The 19,610-nt window shown below is 43.3% G+C and overlaps 1 protein-coding gene across 2 annotated transcripts in view; it reads left to right on the top strand.

Moving 5' to 3' along the window:
* The first annotated feature begins 878 nt into the window (after positions 1–878).
* The window catches only part of CEP192 (centrosomal protein 192), a 133,700-nt gene continuing 114,968 nt past the window's right edge, over positions 879–19,610 (top strand). The window contains exons 1-5 of one of the 2 annotated variants that reach the window (XM_063597166.1): positions 879–995; positions 1,648–1,815; positions 8,969–9,136; positions 10,994–11,119; positions 17,991–18,154. In XM_063597166.1, coding sequence (XP_063453236.1) covers positions 1,709–1,815; positions 8,969–9,136; positions 10,994–11,119; positions 17,991–18,154 — 565 coding nt within the window. In that variant the 5' untranslated portion in view covers positions 879–995; positions 1,648–1,708. The remainder of the gene's footprint in view (positions 996–1,647; positions 1,816–8,968; positions 9,137–10,993; positions 11,120–17,990; positions 18,155–19,610) is intronic. The other variant, XM_063597167.1, reaches the window with a different exon arrangement.

The following is a 19,610-nucleotide window of genomic DNA, read 5'->3' as shown; positions in this document are numbered from 1 at the left end:
GACAGGTGAGCCATGTTTGCAGGAGGTAGAAAGTGGTCAAGTAAACAGACGTCTTTCCCCCAAGTAACCTCAGGTCTAGGGACTTCTAAACTTTGCGTTTTCCCTCTTCTTTCCTCCAAGGTGCGCCGGACATCTTTCAGTAACTTGAACGAAGTTAAGGAGTTAGCTTTGGAAAAGAGGGACTCTTTTCCCTCTGTGACTATATGGAATAAATTTTGAGATAAGGGACCTTACTGAAAAAGACTGAGATACATTTTGAGTGAAAGGCATGGTCTCAGTGAAGTAGTTAAGGGCCTGTGCCGAGCAGATGGCGGTGATGGGTTTTGTGGCCTAAGAAGGATGGAGAAAAGTAGGAAGCAATCGAGACAAAGCCTACTCTGTCACAAAGAGGCGACTAGATGTGGCGAAATGTCATGAAACTTGGATCCCGAGGAATTAGCTGATTGAAGGTGAAACCTGACGCCTTTCAGCGCCTACCAACAGGAAAGGTCCGCATCTGCCCACGGAAGGACGAAACCTATCGGGGGGGATTTGTTGGCGGGGGATACTTCTTTGCGCATAGAGTGACTGGCGGTGCCCTGGAGACCCAAACTGAATAAAGTAAGCATTATTTTCAAATTCGCCAAGACCTTGAAGGCGGCGCCAACGGGAGCCGTCCCCCGGGTCCCAGGCAGCGCAGAGCTCCATTTCCTCCTCCGGACTCGCAGGGCGCGCGGCTTCCTCGCTTCAAATCCAGGAACGCGCTGTCCCCACCAATCACCGGGCTTCTTCCCGCCCCATGTCTTCGTGCTGTCCAATCAAAAGCCGGCTCAGTCTCCTCCCCTTGCCTGGTGCCGCGAACAGACGTAAACCAGAGGCGGGCGCGGTACGGCCGTTCCGGGCTCCAGCCGGTGCGGGGACCACGCGCACGCGCACTTGCAGTGCCCTGGGACGCCTCTTCAGTCCGTGGACCTTCCCGCTGCACACTGCCCTCCGAAGTCGGGGACGCGGGCTCGGTGAGTGGGGACGCTGGTGCCTCGGCCTGCGCCTAGGCGGGAGGCAGACGCATGCATCTTTGGCCTACGTTTCGGCTGCCGGACCGACGGGACAGTGACGGTTGGGCCGGGTTGGGGCGCAGGCTGTGGGGCGGCCTCAGGGCGCGAGCAGGGGGACTGCCGCGCTTCCCGCGCCTCTGCGCCTGGCGCAGCCTCTGAGCTGAGCTCCGCCTGGTTGGGATTAATTGCACGCCTCTGTGTCATTGGGCTTTGGCCGGGCGTGATGAGACAGACTGTTAGGGGATCACGTCGTTCTTTCCTCCCCTCTTGTCTGGGGACTTCATCTCTTGAGGGACAGGCCCTCTCCGTGCTACCCTCTGGAGTTTCTTGCAGTGTGCTTGTGAAGTGACCGGTGGTGTTTCCTTTATGTGCACTGTGATGGGCGGTTCTGTTCCTCCTTTTTGTTTAAAATTCTGACCCAGGAAGTAACCTTGTTAACTTAATGCTTAATGCCCTTGTCTTCCGTTTACTCACTTGATTTGGTTTCTGCTAGGTTGCGTTCATTTATTCCTAATAGTTTACCTACATTCCTTGCCTATGATTTCATTATCAACAGAACGTGAAATGAGACGAATGTTAATACACTCTACTTTTACTTTGCTGTTACTTTCAGAGTTTGTTTAGTAAAACATGAGGACCTCTTCAGGTCAGTCGTTTGGAGAACAGCTGTTTATATGACCATATTTCCATTTGCTGTTACTATTTTGAGGTCATTCGACTGGCGTTTTTACTGCTCCAAAATCAACTTTTTCTCCAAATTTCAGTTTTCTAGGCAAAAACGGTAAGCCTTGAACAATAATATACCAAATGCCTACCTAGTTTTAAAGTATATCTTAAAGTGCCAAGAGTAAATGATGAGTTTTGGGGAAGTTTGACTCGGCTTTGGGTTCCACGGCGTGTGCTTTTAAATGTGTTTAATTGTATACATAGACCTACGATTAATGACTATAGTCAGTAATTTTTTATGTACCTAGGAATGTAATTAGTGAGTCCAGATGTGAAATTTGAGGTCACTACTTTAAGGAAATAGCAAGAGAAATTGCAAATATAGCCACTCAGTTCAAATAGGATAGAAGAAAAATATTGTCTTCACTTGAGATGATGGAGGAGGGGTGGGTAATGCAATAATGTGAGAAATTAAAGGAAATTTCCTTTAGGAATGTGTTATGTCCATGAATGGTTTACAAGTGTAATCTTTTCTGGAGAAGAGACTAGGTATTAGGTTACATCTTGAGGAATCTTCCCGTGGGTTTTGTTACCTTTGCACCCTTAGCAAAGCTCTGTTGAAGCACTTAACACTATCGTAGTTGACAGGGATTGTCAGCTCCCTGAGGGGAGCTGCCTTATTTATTTTTGCATTCTTGGTGCCAAGTAGAGGGTTCTTCATGGTTTGTGTTTGATAATGAATGTTGCATGAATGATCTTTGCATAATTTCTGAGTTTTCTTTGGATTAGGCCCTTCTAAATAGGGACAACTGTTGAAGAGTTTTCTATAAATTTTAATAGTTTACATGTCTGTATATGAATGAATAACTTAGTAATTACAAGGCTAGACTTGGGGAGGCTAGTTGGGAGACTCGTGTGATAGTTCAGAATAAAAAGTGATGGGCAACGGGCATTAGGAATATAGAAGTGGGTCTCAGCTCCAGAAGTGTATTTGACGTTAGAAGCGTTAGAATTTGGTGAGAGAGCAGGAGGGATCAGGATGGTCCTAGGTGTCCGGCTTGTATTGCCAGTTAATAGGGATGGATTTGGGTGAAGACTAAAGATAACGGCGGGAATGAATGGAGGAAAGGTAACAAGTTTGGTTTTGTATTTTGTATTGCATTTGGGGGTAAGGTAGATGTCAGAGAGCCATTTGGAAGTATGGTCGTTCCCTCAAGTTATCCATGGGATTGGTTCCAGGACCTGCCCCTGCCCCAAGATGCCAGAATCCTCTGGATGCTCAAGTTCCTTACATAGATTGGTGTAGTATTTACATATAACTGATGCATATGCTCCTGTATATTTATTTAAGACAGGGTCTCACTTTGTTGCCTAGGCTGGATTGCAGTGGCTATTCACATGTGTGGTCATAGCTCACTGCAGCCTCAAACTTTTGGGCTCATGCTGTCCTTCCACCGTGGCCTCCTGAGTAGCTGGGACTCCAAGGCATGCGCCACCAGGAGGTGGAATTAGTGCAGAGGAAAGAATACCCTGGGGCCAGACTTGCCTAGGTGGGAATCCTCTGGCCTCATTTGTGCTATGTGGACTGGAAACGTCTCTTAATTCTCTCTTTCAGCCTCAGTTTCCTCAATAATAGGGATGATGGCTACCTTACAAATTTGACATGGGGATTAGAAAAATGTATGTGAAATAATTAGCACATTACCTAATAATAGACACAGTATCAGCAAACTAGGGGTTATAGATTCTTTCTTAAAACTCGTTTTTTCAATTTGTATTTCCAGTTCTCTGTCAGGTATTGGGAATATGTGGATGAACAAGATAGACATTTCCCCAAGAAGCTGCTCTTCTAAATTTATAGGGGTTAAAGTTAAAGTTGAGTTTACCCACTGACTGAGAATGTTGTCATTCATTCGTTTCACAGATACTTACTGAGTACCTGCTGTGTGCTAGGCATTGTTCTAAGTGTTAAGGAAATAGTGATGGACAGATAGGCAAGGCCCCTGCTCTTAGGGAGAAATTATTTCATTGGAAGAAGACAGATAAATACAAGAATAAATAGTGATAAATGCTGAAGAAATTTAAATGGATGTGATTGACTGTGGCGCTGTTTGACTTAATAATAAGAGATAAACTTCTCTTAGAAGGTAACATATAAATTGAGGTGAATGTCGGGAAGGAGCTAGCTAGGCAAAGATCTGGGAGAAGAATATTCTAGACCTGTGGTAGGGGTGGGCTTTGGGGGTATTACAAGAGTAGAAAATCTAGTATGTGGTGAATGAGCCTGAGAGGGTGGGAGAGAGTGACAGGCCTCATAGAGTTTTCAGAAGAGGCACGGCACTTGATTCATAGTTAATGGTCTTTTTGCTTGCTTCTTGGATAATTAATTGTAGGGTGGCAAGAATAAAAACATGGAAAAGGGTGAGGAGGCTTTTCAGTAGGGTAAGGTGGTAGTAATGGAGATAGGAAGATATAGACTATTTCAGGGTGTGTTTGGAACATAGACATGTTTTGCCCTCGGGAATGGACTACACCAGTAGATGTGTTTTGTTTGACAACAGTGTATTGAATTTAATTTAGTTTTAGGTGAAGCCTGTAATTTCCAGCTGACCTCAGTCCTTATAATTCTGTTTTCTAACAATATTTGTTCCTGAAGACATTTGAGTTGAGATCCCTAGTGTGTAAGAAGTAAATTGCATGATGCAAAGTCTGAGGTCAGAATCCTGGGTAACCCTAACATGAGGAGCAAATGAAGAGGATGTCAGATGAGTTGTGAAAGTATGGATTATGGAGTATTCTTCTGAGATGCCTGGCCATGAAGGGAAGGTGAGAAGGTGGTGGCAGGACATGCAAATGAAAAATCAGGGCAGGTTGTTTCCTGCCTCCTCCATCCTAACATGGGAGGAATTTTTTTTTTTTTTTTTTTTGAGACGGAGTCTCGCTCTGTCGCCCAGGCTGGAGTGCAGTGGCGCGATCTCGGCTCCCTGCAAACTCTGCCTCCCGGATTCACGCCATTCTCCTGCCTCAGCCTCCTGAGTAGCTGGGACTACAGGCGCCCGCCACCTCGCCCGGCTAATTTTTTTTTTGTATTTTAGTAGAGACGGGGTTTCACCGTGTTAGCCAGGATGGTCTTGATCTCCTGACCTCGTGATCCGCCCGCCTCGGCCTCCCAAAGTGCTGGGATTACAGGCGTGAGCCACCACGCCCGGCCTCATGGGAGGATTTTGAACATGTTTATGGAAATCAAGAAGAGAGAATAGTTGGAAATATCAAAGAGAAGAAAATGCTGGGGCATGATCTGAGAGCAGAGTGCTTATATGATGGTGATGAATTTGCTGTATATTGACATAATTTGAAAATTTTTATTCATTCATTCACTCAAGTTTATTGAGCGTCTCGTGCCAGCACTGTTCTAGCTGGGAATGCAGTGGCAAACCAAATGGGCAAAGTTCCTGCCCTCATAGAGCTTACATTCTAATGTGGGGAGAAAAAGAGATAACAAGTGAGTTACATAGCATGCAGGTGGTGGTCAGTACTGTAGAACAGAGAAAGCAGGGAAAGGAGGTTGGGAAGTGCCCTGTTCAAATCTGTAGGTTGAGGAGGCAAGGCCTGACAGCTAAGTGAACATTTGCACCAAGAACTGAAAGAAGTGAAGGTACAAAATGTGTGAATAGCTGGAGCATCAGGGGCTGGGCAGAGGTCAGAGCTAGGGTGGAGGTCCTGGAGCAGAGCTGGCTTAGCATGTTTCAGGAACAGCAGGGAGGTTAGGATGACTGGAATGGAGTGAGCAAGGGAGAAGAGTAGAGGAGACGAAGTCACAGATTATCTGGGCCCTGGTTGGCCATCTTAAAGACTGCCTTTTACTCTGAATAAGATGGGGAACCAGTGGAGGGAGGGTTTGAGCTAAGGAGTGAGGACGTTTCAGTAATGTTATAGGGTGACTTTCGTGTGTGGAGAGTAGACTAGGGGAGGCAGAGAGGAGGCCTGGAGACCAAAGGCTATTGCAGTGAGTGTCCAGGCAGTAAGTGGTGGTGGCCTGACCAAGGTCATAGCAGGGTTGGGGAGTAGGTTGGGGGGATGCAGCAAGGTCCTGGGCAGGTTGTTAATGTGTAACTCTAGAGATTTGCATAGGGATTGCACGTGATGGGGTGTGAGAGGGATCTCAGAGATGACTACGGTTTTTGGCCTAAGCAGCTAGGTGTTGGAGTTGTCATTTTCGCTGGTGGGGAAGGCTGAAGGGCAGGCATTTCTTGAGGGGATGGGAATGAATTGGAATCAAGATTCAAATGTAGGTGCTTGTTAGACATCTAAGTGGAAGTGTTGTGGAGGCGGTTGAATACCTGAGGTTCGGGGAAAGGCCCAAGATGGAGGTGTACATTTTACATGATATTTTAAGCTTTGAAATTGAAGGCAATCACCCAGAGAGGGTGAGTTGATGGAAGAAGTTGAAGATCAAGCCCTGGAGGCTTCCACTCTGTGGAGGTCTAGGAGATAAGAAGGAACTGGCCAAGGAGAAGGGAAAGCAGCAGCTGGTGGAGTTGGAGGAGAACCAGACAGCTGTGTCTGAGAAATGAAGCCAAGAAAGTATTTCCCCAAGGAAGGAGTAAATCACCTGAATGTTAGGCTACAGAAGAAGGACTGGAGGTAGATTATAGTATGCTACGGCTTGGCAACAGGGAGATCAGGGCTGATGCTGACAAGCATGTTTTTGATGGTGTGGTGGGATGAAGGCCAGAGTGGGGTGCGTTCAGGAGAAGATGGGAGTGGAACTGGATGCCAGTCATGATTCCTCTGGAAGCCTGTGATAAAGGGAGCATGGATAGGTGTGGTGGCAGTTCAGGGGGATAATGGGGATGTGAGGTAGAGGAAGGCTTTTTTTAAAAGGTGGGAGAAATAACAGCATGCCCAGCATGGGAGGGCTTGCACAGACAGAAGACTCGATCATGTTATGGAAGGGGGCCGATTGGTAGAGTGGTTGTCAGTGCAGTGAGGGGTTGGGATCGAGTGCAAAGTGAAGAGGTGGGCTTCAGACAGGGGCATGGACACTTCATAAACTGTTGTGGGATAATTTAGGAATCAGACCGAGGGGTTGAGGAGGATATATTATTTAGGTGCACCGGCCCAGTCGGATTAACATCCAAAAAGTCTGAGCCCTGAACAAGTCTGAGCCCTGAACAAAGAGTTAAGTTACCTTTTAAGGATTTCATGGGGCGGCAGGGGGGAATCTGTGCAGGAGGAAGCATATTACAGAAGCAAGAAACAAAGACAATTATTCAATTAATTGAGACATGCATTATATCATTTCTTACTTTCCAAGGAAAAATGTGTTTTATGGCTTGAGTTTATCTGTCTAGTGACCTTGCAGCTGCACAGCTAGAGAAACAGGGTCTTCACAATGCCTGGGAAAGGAGGAGAGATAAGGCTTACTAGCCACAGAAAAACAGGCAGATAATTTTTAAAGGGCTCCAGCTCTTTCTCTTTCTCAGGGGGAATTGGGTTTTCTTACATAGAACTGAGTTTCTGCTTACACATTCTTTAATTTCTTGTAACTCCTATTCCAAAACAAGTAAGTTCTTCTTATTTTTGGGGGGGATAGAGTCTCGCTCCGTCACCCAGGCTGGAGTACAGGGGCGCAATCTCGGCTCACTGAAACCTCCATCTCCCAGATTTAGGTGATTCTCCTGCCTTAGCCTCCCAAATAGCTGGGATTACAGGTGCCCGCCATGACGCCCAGCTAGTTTTTGTATTTTTAGTAGAGACGAGGTTTTACCACGTTGGCCAGGCTGGTCTTGAACTCCTGAACTCAAGTGATTCGCCTGCCTCAGCCTCCCAAAATGCTGGGATTACAGACATGAGCCATCGCACCTGGCCTCATAATCTCTTTAGTGGTTATAAAACTTCTTCTTTTTCTTTTTATATTTTATAATTAGTCCATACTGTCTAAAATCTATGCTTTAATCCAATTTGTCATTGATCCTAGTATACTCCTTTATTACTGAAGTAGCTCTTTGAATAGTCTTCCAGGTTTTTAAGTCCTCTCCCTTCCTGTATTATAGGTTGATTGTGTCAGTTCTTTGTTGGTTGCAGAATACAGTTCAAACTTTCCAACACACCATTTCAGACTTTTAGAATCTGGCTCCATTCTGTTATTCTAGCTTCGTTTACTGTGTTATTTTGTTCACCTGCTGCCAAAATACATTGGAGTATTTGCTACTGCCAGCATAGACCTAGCACTTAGAGTGGATTTTCGAGTCAGACCTGGGTTTGAATCTTACTAATTGCAACCTTGGGAAAATTGAGCTAATTTAGTCTCTCAGTTTGTTTCTTCACCTGTAAAATGGGATAATACCTACATTGTAAGATTTTCTGTGGATTCAGTGAGCTAAGTTAGTAGATATGCAATAAAATTTAATTCTTTTCCTTCTTGGCTCATGTTTATCATCCTAAATAAACTCTCTCATCCCATACTCTGCCTATAAAAGTTCTTCTGAGTCTTCAAGGCGCATTGCCAATATCCTCACATTTTTTTTTAGCTTTTCCTGATTATTTATCTTTTTATCCTTCTGTCATTATTTCCTTTACTGATTTCCATGCAGTGTGTATATGATACGTACTCTGAAAAATTGTTGAGACCAGCTAACATCTTCAGAGCACCGTGGTCAGGTTCTCTAGTAATAGCATAGGTTTTGTGCTGGTGTTTTCCAGATTTAGTCATTTGGGTACCCCTTTTACCACTTTTACCTTCTCCATGTGCCAACTATACTTTAACTGAAAATTTTTCTTTGAATGGTTTCACTTTTTAATTCAGTCTTAACAACACTGAGATCCGGGCTAGATTTTTGCTAGTTGTACTTTTTCTGTTCCGTATTAGAATGAGTATGTAACTACCAAACTTTTAAATATGTCCTAAAATCATTTGTATATACCATCAGTGTTATGCCATCTTTGCTTTCTTTACTAGATAAGTTTGTAGTAATTCATTTTCCTAGCTACACCAAGCAAAGGGCAAATTAAAATGTGTTGTATTGCATTATTATGTTAATTATAAGAAGGTAAGTTTAATGTTTAAGGTTTCTATTCTCATCTATAAAGTAGCAAAGTATTCTGAGATTTATTTTACCTCAGACTATTTGCCTATTTCCCCCTTACTAATGCTAAAAAAAGGATTTTTTCCCTAAGATTTATTAGTTTTCTAAGACAATGCTTTTAATCATTTAAAAACATTTTATAGTAATATGTGACCTATAGAAATACTTTTGTTATTGCAGTGAGATGGAAGATTTTCGAGGTATAGCAGAAGAATCATTTCCAAGCTTTCTCACCAATTCATTATTTGGTAACAGTGGGATTTTGGAAAATGTCACTCTTTCTTCAAATCTTGGCTTGCCTGTTGCTGTTTCCACACTTGCTAGGAATAGATCCAGCACTGATAACAGGTAAGATTTGTTTGAGCAGATTTTTTTCCAGGTCCATAAAGCCTATAGCATGCTGATATTTATGTTCTGTTTCTCAGTCAAGCTTGAGCTTTTTGTTTTGTCTATGAGGGGGATGGCCAAATATGTGAAATGAATATAGAAAAGACAGAATTTACTGTCTTTTTCCCCATTGCTTTGCCTTTTCAGTGGGTAGGTTTGGGTGGGTTTGGGATTTGAGCACCAGTTACCTATTTTGGTCTTTTTTTTTTTTTTTTTTTTGTCTATAGTGTTTTGGATTTGTATTAGTTCAGTCACACTAATGGCTAGTAATGTAAAACAAGTTGTGTTAGCGAAGTTCAAAGGCAAATTAATCGTAAGGTTATAGGAGTACCTCTTGGCATCAAGGGGAGGAGTGCAGAGCTTTGCTGCAAGAAGGGACAGGAATTGAGATTTAGGAAGCCATCAGGACTTGGGTTTTTGTCATCCCACTCTATTTCTCTCTGTATAACTCATTGTCTTCTCTCTCTTTTTTTTTTTTTTTTTTTTTTTTTTTTGCTAATTAAAAAAATATTTTATAGAGATAGGGTCTTGCTGTGTTAGCTAGGCTATTCTTGAACTCTTGGGCTCAAGTGATCCTCCTGCCTCAGCTTCCCAAAGTGTTGGTATTACAGGTGTGAGCTACCATACCTGGCCTCTGCTCTTTTTTAATACACTGGTTTTATTTGCTTTTCTGTTCATTTTACAGAATATGGCAACACAGATTCTCAAAAGACATCTATGAATTACATTTCTAGCTACACAAGGAGACTACTGAACTCTCTTGATATCTCATGAGTTTCTGGTCCATCTTAGGTTAGGTGTCTGTTCCAAATCCAGTCACCTGTGACTAGAGTTTTGGGTCATTGGATCTATGACAGAGCCTCACTTTTTAATTCATTTCAGCCAGGTTTACTCTTTACTGGACTTGTATGGCTGTCTTTCTCTTTCTCTTCCAGCTTTCAATCTGTCCTAGGTTTCTGAGGTAACTTGGCTCTTGTCATTCTAGTAACTTTCAGCTCCTGAAGTCAAGTTTCTCTTTCTTAGAAACTCAACCAGGCTGGGCGTGGTGGCTCATGCCTGTAATCCCAGCACTTTGGGAGGCCAAGGCGGGCAGATCACTTGAGTTCAGGAGTTCGAGACCAGCCTGGCCAACATGGCGAAACCCTGTTTACTAAAAATACAAACATTAGCTAGGCGTGATGGCGCACGCCTCTAATCCCAGCTACTCGGGAGGCTGAGACAGGAGAATCGCTTGAACCCGGAAGGCAGAGATTGCAGTGACCTGAGATTGGGCCACTGCACTCCAGCCTGGACGACAGAGGGAGACTCTGTCTCAAGAAAAACCCCCAAAACTCAACCAGCTTTTATTTTCTTTACTTTTAAAATTTCTGTTTTATTACTAGATTGATGTTTGGTTAAATACACCTTGTTTTGTATCTTCAACTGGATTGTGTATAGTTTACACATCCATTACATGTAGGGTCTTGCATAATATATAAAGTTTGCCTATGCTTAAACTGGCCACTTTCTTGTCTTCTCTCAACCTAAACATTTAGTGAGGAGCACCATCTTGACCTTTGGGCTGAAGGGGTTGTATTAACACTCTCAGCTCTTTTAGCTTTAAGATTTTTGTGACTGTATTGTTGAATACAGATAAACTCCCTATTGCCGAGCCACAGGTTTCCGTGCTTTGCACAGAGGATGATGGTTTGAAATACAGGGGCCCTATTTGTTTTTACCCCGGTGGTTGGTTTTACTGTCACGCAGCCCTATGTCATGATGACATTTAAATATGTGTAATTTAATTCTTAACAATTAAAACAAATTTTTTTTGTATAGGTATCCTGATATCCAGGCATCTTACTTAGTAGAAGGGAGATTTTCAGTTCCATCCGGGTCATCTCCCGGAAGCCAGAGTGATGCTGAACCAAGAGAGAGGTTACAGCTTAGCTTCCAGGATGATGAGTAAGTTCATACCTTCATTTGCTTGTACTGTGTTAAAAGTGGGTCTTACGCAGTCTTGTGGAAAATGACAATGTGATTATGTATGTAATTAATTCTGATTAATTCTAAGAATCTTGAAGAGTTTTCTTTTATTTTGAGGCGGAGTTTCACTCACTCCGTTGCCCAGGCTATAGTGCAATGGTGTGATCTCAGCTCACTGCAACCTCTGCCTCCCTGGTTCAAGTGATTCTCCTGCCTCAGCCTCCTGAGTAGCTGGGGTTACAGGCAGGTGCCACCAAGCCCAGCTAATTGTTTTTGTATTTTTAGTAGAGATGGGGTTTCACCACATTGGCCAGGCTGGTCTCAAACTCCTGACCTCAAGTGAACCGCCCCACCCGCGTTGGCCTCCCAAAGTGCTGGGATTAGAATTGTAGGCGTGAGCCACCGCGCCCGGCCAAGAGTTTTCTTTATGCATTTTAATCACGTTTAGTCTTTCAAAACATTTTTTTTTAGATTCTAAAAGTAACGTGCTTTTGAAAAAATAGAGAATATAGAAAATTATTTGGAAGACAGTAAAGGCCTGTAATCCCACTAACTAGAGAACAGCCATTGAGTACGTTTTTATTTGTAGTCTTCCATACTATTTTGTGTGTGCATTTATGCCTTTAAATCTTCTTTTTACTTCTAATATGAGGCTATAGAAAAAGAAAAATGAAAATAAAATTTTTTTTTACAAAATAAGATTAAACTCATTCTGTTTATTACACAAAAAATTAGATGCAGTATTATGTTCAGTTTTCAATTACAATTAATATGAATCTGTGTCATAATGTTAATGACTATACTCAGGTCTGTGTTGGTCATTTAGATTATTGCAGTTTTGCTATTATAAAGGTAATGAACTTCCCTACATGTACATTTATATATACATTTTTCACACCTAAGATATTATTAAGATTTCTAGGGTTTAAATTGCTGAGGTAAAAATAGTTTGTTTTAAAGACCATTACAAATTAACACATTGCTCTTTAGAAAACTTGTACCAGTTTATTCTGAATGCCGACTTCTCCCAGCCCTGCCCAACATTTGATGGTGCTATTTTTAATCTTTGATTTTTACAGGTAAAAATAATTTATATAATACACATGTATATATGCATGAAAGAAAGTCTGGAAGTCTAAAACACCAAAATGGTAATGGTGGTATTATAGACAATCTTGTTTTCTGTGTTTAAATTTGTATTTGCGTATTTATGGGATTGAACCTACTTTAATGTCTATTCATTACTTATATTTATGTTGTGAATTGCCTCTTGATAGCCTTTATATATAAGTGCTTTCTTTATATTAAAGATGTTAACCCTTATGTTTTCATTCCTTCAGTGTGTAATTTTGACTGAGTGCCTACTGTGTGCCACACACTTTTCCAGGTGGTTAGGAAATACCAGTGACTAAAACAGATGTTAAACAAGACACTAAAATATGCTAATTTTATAGTATATTGAAAGGGAAAAGTGCTAGAAAAAAATAGAATATAATAAGGAGGGTTATTAGGTAGGCTGAAGGCAGTGGTCAGTATGGGTCTCATTGTGGACATAAGATATGAACCAAGGGCATGATGGCTCTTGCCTGTAATCCCAACACTTTGGAAGGCTAAGGCGGGTAGATCGCCTGAGGTCAGGAGTTCGAGACCAGCCTGGCCAACATGGTGAAATCCCATCTCTACCAAAAACACAAAAATTAGCCAAGCATAATGGCATGTGGCTGTAATCCTAGCTACTTGGGAGGCTGCAGCAGGAGAATTGCTTGAACCTGGGAGGTGGAGGTTGCAATGAGCCGAGATCACGCCACTGCACTCCAGCCTGGGCAACAGAGTGAGACTCTGTCTCAAAAAAAAAAAAAAAAAAAGAAGATATGAGCCAAGACTTGAGGGAGGGAGTTAACTATGTGGACGCCAGGGGGAAGCAGACTTCAGGCCAAAGGTGCGGCCAGCCTGAAGGAACTAAGGCAGGAGTGTAGCCCATGTGGTTCACAGAGCACCAGGGAGGCTGGGGAGATGGTGAGCAGGACCTTGACTCTGACTCAGAGATACGGGAAGCCACTAGAGGGCTCCATCTGAATTGTGTTTTAAAAGTCCCACCCTGAGAATCACTTGAGCCCAGGAGATCCAGGCTGCAGTGTGCCGTAATTGCACCACTGCAGTCTAGCCTGGGTGACAGAGTGAGACCCTATCTCAAAAAAAGGCCCACTCTCGTGGTTATGTGGAAAAGAGACTGTAGGAGGCGAGAGTGGGAGCAGCATGGGCACATTGTCTGGGAGTGAGGCAGATGGAAGAGAGCGACCAGGCGTGGTCCTCAGGATGCTTCACAGTGAGAAGCTGGGGACAGGAGGAATCAACAGCGAGATTAAGAGTTAGTGATCAGAGGAAGGAGAAAACAAGCATCCTGGAAGCCATGTCAAGAGCATGTATAAAAGAAGAGTTACCTAACTATGTCAAATAAAATGAGGGCAAAGAATTGACCCTTGGAATTAGCATAGATTAGGTCATTGGTAACCCCAATAAGTAGTTTGGTGTAAGTAGGGACAGGCACCATGGCCTACTCAGAATGAGTTTCAGAGAGAACAGGAGTTACTGTTTGAGGCAGTAGACAGCTTGTGGAGTTTTACTGTGAAAGGGGGCAGAGAAACGAGGTTATGACAGCTGGATGGTTGTAGTGGGTGAAGAGAAGTTTCACTTTTTTTTTTGTGGTGGGAGAAGTTGCTGCATGTTTACGTGATAATAGGAATAATCTCCTGGAAAGGGTAAAACTTGCTGATGTAGAAAGGGAAGAGAATTGCTGCAGCAACGTCTGTGTCAGTAAGAGAGGGTAGGCCACAATGTGCAGTGCAGGGAGTGGCTTTAGCTGGGTAGGACTGCGGACAGTTCCTCTGCGGGAACAGGTGGGAGGACGGCCTGGGTGGGTGCATGTAGTGGTAAGAATCTGTGGAAGTTACCTTTTCAGTGCTTCAGGCTGAAAGTAGGGTTAGTGAAGTAGGAAGCATAGTCATCAAGTCAGCGTGAGGGTGGAGGAGGAGGAGTTGGTGGTTTAAAAAAAAGATGTAAAATTATCACATGGGACCACAGGAAAATGAATGGACAGAGTTGAAATGTTAGGATTCCTGGACAACATCAAGGGCCCAACTTGAGGGCCGTGAGCGTGACTGTTGAGGGTGATTGTGATGTTTCCCCAGCCACATTGAGCTGTAGGAGTGCAGGTGAAGAGGAGGCAGAGAATTGGATTTAACCAGGGTTGTAGTTTATAAAGGGAGTGAGGGACAAGGTTGCTGAGGATGTAAGATTGGCCATGTAAGATTGGCTTTAGGTTAAGGAGGAGGAGAGGGTATGGACAGGGGGAGGGAGAGTGATGTGGTGGTACAGATGGGTTGGAGGTGCAGGTGGGGTTAGCATCATGTAGTTGTGGTACTAGAGGCAAGAGGGGTAGTAGGTGATTCAAAGCTGTGAGGCTCTAGGGAGAGCGACCTGGAAGTGGCACTGAGGGCAAGAAGGGCGTATATATTCCATCTCCACACCAGGTGATGATGCCACGGCTGTGGGAGAGATGAGGGTCCCCACTTGTCAGAGCTTGGGGGATGTCCTCACAGGCTATTCAGGCTTTCATTAAAGTAGTAAGGTGAAAGGAATGTTCAGAGAAGAGATTCAGGAATGGCAGATCTTGTCAACCCAGCTCTGTAAATTATAGAAGGCACAGTAGAAGGGTTTTGTTTGTTGGGGAGTAGAAGGGCTGTGCAGTCTTAAGGGGCTTGGAGTGCCAGCAGTGAGGCATCCTGGGCTGCTTTTAGGAGCTGAAAATCAGTAAAGGGCATTGTGAAGTTAGTCTGACTCACCTGTTGCTGTGAGGAAACCGCAAATGTCAGGGATGGGAGGGCATCTTGAGGGTATCCTCTTGACTCTTGCTGGAGGCCAGGAGCTCTGGAAACTGGTCTTGTTGGTCCTTGTTAATGGAAGACAGGAGGCCTGGGGAGGTGGAGTCTTAGACTCAGTGCCTGGGGAGAGGTAAGTGCTTAGAGCTAGCTCTTGACTCTTGAACAGTCTGAAGCCCTGAGTTGCTGGTCTGAGTATAGGGCTTCCTTGGACACTATACTGGAGGGTCAGCAGCCTGGAGAGGCATGGCCTCAGTCTCCTGGTGAGGGATGGCTTCTTTGACCCCTTCTTGGGGAGGAGGGAATTTGTGTTTCAAAATGTCTTTATTCTAATCTTGGAATAAATTAATACTTTAGCTGAGTACAGAATTTTAGGATGAAAATAAATTTTCACACAATTTTGAAGATATTGCTACATTGTACATGAAGTCTGGTATAATCTTGATAGTTGGTTTTTTATCTGAACTATGTTTTCTCTCTGGAAATTTTAGAATCCCGTCTGAGTCCCTTGTGGGTGGGGCTATTTTCCCCCATTCACTGAATTCTAATTGGCATTGGTTTGGAGATCAGTTCTGGATAATTATGGTTTTTCTTCTAGTTTTTCCTTTTCTTTTTCCAGAACTACTGTTTTGGATTGCCTGGGTTGTTCTATATCTACTTTTTTTTTCCTTTTTTTCTGTTTTAGTGCAAAAAGACATTGTTCTAGGTAAGTTTCTTTTTTTCTCATGCTCATTAAATCATTTGGCAATCATAATTTTAATCATGAGAGCTCTTTTTTTGACCTTTTTTTTTAATGGGCCCTTTTTGTGGATGTACACTTGACCCTTGAACAACCCGAGTTTGGACTGTGTGGTTCCACTTATAAGCAGATTTCTTTCAACCAAACGTGGATGGAAAATACAGTATTCGTGGATGTGAAACCCGAGTGTAGTCAGTGCTAACTGTAGGACTTGAATATTGCATATTTTGGTACACGCGGGGGTCCCGGAACCAGTCCCCCATGTATACTGAGGGTTGACTGTAACAGCTACATGGATACTTCTGAAGATTCTGATTAGAAATTTTGAAAGTTCTGTAAACTGTTCTCCGGGGCTGCTTGCGTAGTTTGTTCATTTTTATTTTTGTCTCTTGAACTGCTCCTTTTTTTCTTGTCTGATTTGTGGCTGTCTTCTAGGCTGCCTAGTGTGGGCATCCTTATCTGTTGTGTATGTAGCTCTTATTTCTCACTGGCTTCCACACAAGAGGGACGTTGTTCCTGGCCATTTACTGTAGAGTGTGCAGGTTGGAGTCTTCAATTTTATGCCAGATGTTTAATGCTTTCTTCTGGGCCGCTGTAACTGCCATCGCTTCGTTCTCCACAGGCATTTTCTGTGCCTTGATTGCAGGCAAGCCCTTCCCTCCCCGTTGTCAGGTGTTCACTGTCGTGTGTGCATGGCTGTTGTCTCTGGAGTGGGAAAGAAGGGTGGGTGCTCCTGCCATGCTTCATGCCGGGCTTTCCGTCCCCACTCTCCTGCCCTCCCCGACTCCCTTCTGCCCTCTTTCTGACTGTAGTCACGGAACATTTTTGTGTTTCTCCCTGGCAGATTTGTTTCCTTTTCTGCTTCCGGGCCCTTCTGTTCTTGGATTGTGGCTTTCTTTCCCCCTGCACACCCCATCTGCTTTTCAGCTTCCAGAATCTGGGGTAAGCGTGGGTTAGGACTGGTAGTTCTTACCCAGATTGCTTCACTTTTATAGATTTCCTTACTGTCATTTTATTGGACACTTGGAAGTTGCTCTTGCCTCTTTAACTTGAAACTTATGACTTAGTTTGAAAATTTTTTTTGAGCTAATAAAAATATGGGATAGCTGTAGTTTTGAGGAAGTAGCATTTTTAGAGAGATGGTGGTGAATGTCGAGTGCCCTGCTCTCAACTGTCCCTGTCACTCTAAAGTTCTGGTGGTCATACTACATGCTTTTCTCAGGGAGGGCTTTAAACATGGAAATGGACCTAACTGTCCTGACTTGTTTATTTATTTCCTATCACCATCTTGCTCCCCCACCTCTTTTCCTTTCTGTCCTTGCTACCCCTTGACTTTGTAACTATGTATAGTCTTTCCACCTATGCCTTTCCTTTCCTGTACTCAATGAAATTTTCCTGTACCTACCCATGAGTGCACCTTTGGCTTAAGCTAGTGACTTTTTATGTACTGCAGCCCCAGTAAAGAGATGGAGAAACTGGGAAGTAAATTGTAGTTAGGGTTGGAGAGTTGCCTCAGGCATGAAAGGTTGGGATTTGAGAAATATGGAAGGACTTTTAAAAAAAAATCCATCCTGGCCAAATTTGAGTCTGGCTCTAGGTATCAGTTTGTCATGTAATGAATTTGTTGCATTTAGAGGCTTTTTCCTGAAGTTCCGTTCCCACCCCTCTCTTTCTGTGGTGAGCTGCTCTAGACCCAAGAACTTTTGGAGTAGGGTGGGAGGAAAATTGCCTGTAAGAAAAATACTTTCATCCACACAGAAAACAGCAGAGGTAGAAAGAAAGATAAGGACAAGAACTAGGACTAGGGATAAAAGTAAAAACAATTGAAACCTTTATTAATTCAGAGATTTGGCTATTTTGGCAAATATGCCAATATCCTTTAAGTCTGCAGATTTTAGAAAGCTGAATTATGTAGATTGGTAGTTTCAAGGATACTTATTTTGGAAGTAAAAAAACCACTTTTTGCTGCTTGAAAGAGTAGCAGTATGACGTTCTTTGATTTTGGTAGACTGTGTATCACTGGACCCAAAATGTTGGTTCAGTCCCCAGAATACAGTGCAGTGTTAGCAGTTGTAGTTTTCTGGCTAGACTCAAATGTTTCTTTTTATCGCTTCCATTTTTTCTTTTTAAGAGGTGAAATACATAACTGATTAATAAATATTTTGTAGATTTACCCAAGGTAACTAACATTTTATCATTCTTCTGTTTCCTAATAAAAAAGTTCTGTCTCTAGGAAAAAGAGCTATGTGGAAAGTCAACGTTTGTCAAATGCTCTCAGCAAACAGTCAGCTTTACAAATGGAGACAGCAGGACCAGAAGAGGAGCCAGCCGGAGCTACAGAATCCTTGCAGGGCCAAGATCTCTTCAACAGGGCTTCACCACTGGAACAATCACAAGGTACTGAACTATTTGAAATTATTTCTTAATGCATATGTTTTAATTTCCTTTTTCATTTCCTTATCTTTGGATTTTTTTTTTTTTTTTTTTTTTTTTTGAGGCAGGGTCTCACTCCTGTCGCCCAGGCTGGAGTGCAGTGGCGTGATCACAGCTCACTGCAGCCTCAACTTCCTGGGCTGCTCAACCTATCTTCCCATCTCAGCCTCCTTAGTAGCTGGGTCTACAGGCACACACCACCATGCTAGGCTAACTTTTTGTGTTTTTAATAGAGACAGGGTTTCGCCATGTTGCCCAGGCTGGGCTCGAACGCCTGGACTCAAATGATCTGCTGTGCCTTGGCCTGCCAGAATGCTGGGATTATGGGCCTAAGCCACTGTGCCTGGCCTTTTTTTTTTTTTTTTTGCTTAATTTTGAGATGGGTTCTAGCTGTGTTGCCCAGGCTGGTCATGAACTCCTGGGCTCAAGCAATTCTCCCTCCTCAGCTTCTCGAGTAGCTGGGACTGGATGCATGCATCGTCACTCCTGGCTTCGATGTATTCATCTTGTACTATCATACCGTGAACTGAAAATGCTTTGGTTTGCATTGTACCTATTAATATCATATTTACAGTACTTTTATAGGAAAGGTCTCCTCTTAACCTTGTTGACTCATTTAAGCTGAAATTCTCTTTGCTTTGGAAACCATGCTGTCGGATGGCCACAGCATACTTTATATTCAAGACAAGCCTATTTTTAGTGCATCTTCCACTTTTCTCCCACTAATTAATTTATATTCTTATCGAGAGTCAATTTTGTTTCTAAGCCTATTTTTTTAATAAAACTGATGAATTATAAGTTCTAAAAGAAATTACTGTTTCTAAGAAAACTAGGTTGAATGCATTGGAAATACTCAAGGGTAAGTCATTTGAAAAATTGCCCTCGGGCCAGGCATGGTGGCTTACGCCTGTAATCTCAACACTTTGGGAGGCTGAGGTGGGCAGATCACCTGAGGTCAGAAGTTCAAGACTAGCCTGGCCAACATGGTGAAACCCTGTCTCTCCTAAAAATACAAAAATTAGCCAGACATCATGGTGGCTACCTGTAATCCCAGCTACCCGGGAGGCTGAGGCAGGAGAATCGCTTGAACCCGGGAGGCGGAGATTGCAGCAAGCCGAGATCGTGCCACTGTACTCCAGCCTGGGTGACAGTGTAAGACTTCGTCTCAAAAAGAAAAATTGCTCTCAAATTAGATGTGGAGAAGAAACTACAAAAATATGGGGGGTCAGGCACTGTAGCTCATGCCTGTAATTCCAGCTGAGGTGGGTGAATGGCTTGAGCCCAGGAGTTCAATATCAGCCTGGGCAACAAGGTGAAACTCTGTCTGTACAAAAAATACAAAAATTAGCAGGGTATAGTGCTGTGCGCCTTAAGTCCCAGCTACTTGGGAGGCTGAGGTGGGATTGCTTAAGCCCAGGCG

The sequence above is a fragment of the Pan paniscus genome, chromosome 17 (genome assembly GCF_029289425.2).
Source record: "Pan paniscus chromosome 17, NHGRI_mPanPan1-v2.0_pri, whole genome shotgun sequence".
Taxonomy (NCBI): Eukaryota; Metazoa; Chordata; class Mammalia; order Primates; family Hominidae; genus Pan; species Pan paniscus.
The sequence above is the reverse complement of the archived record's forward strand: the minus strand, read 5'-3'. Positions and strand labels throughout refer to the sequence as shown.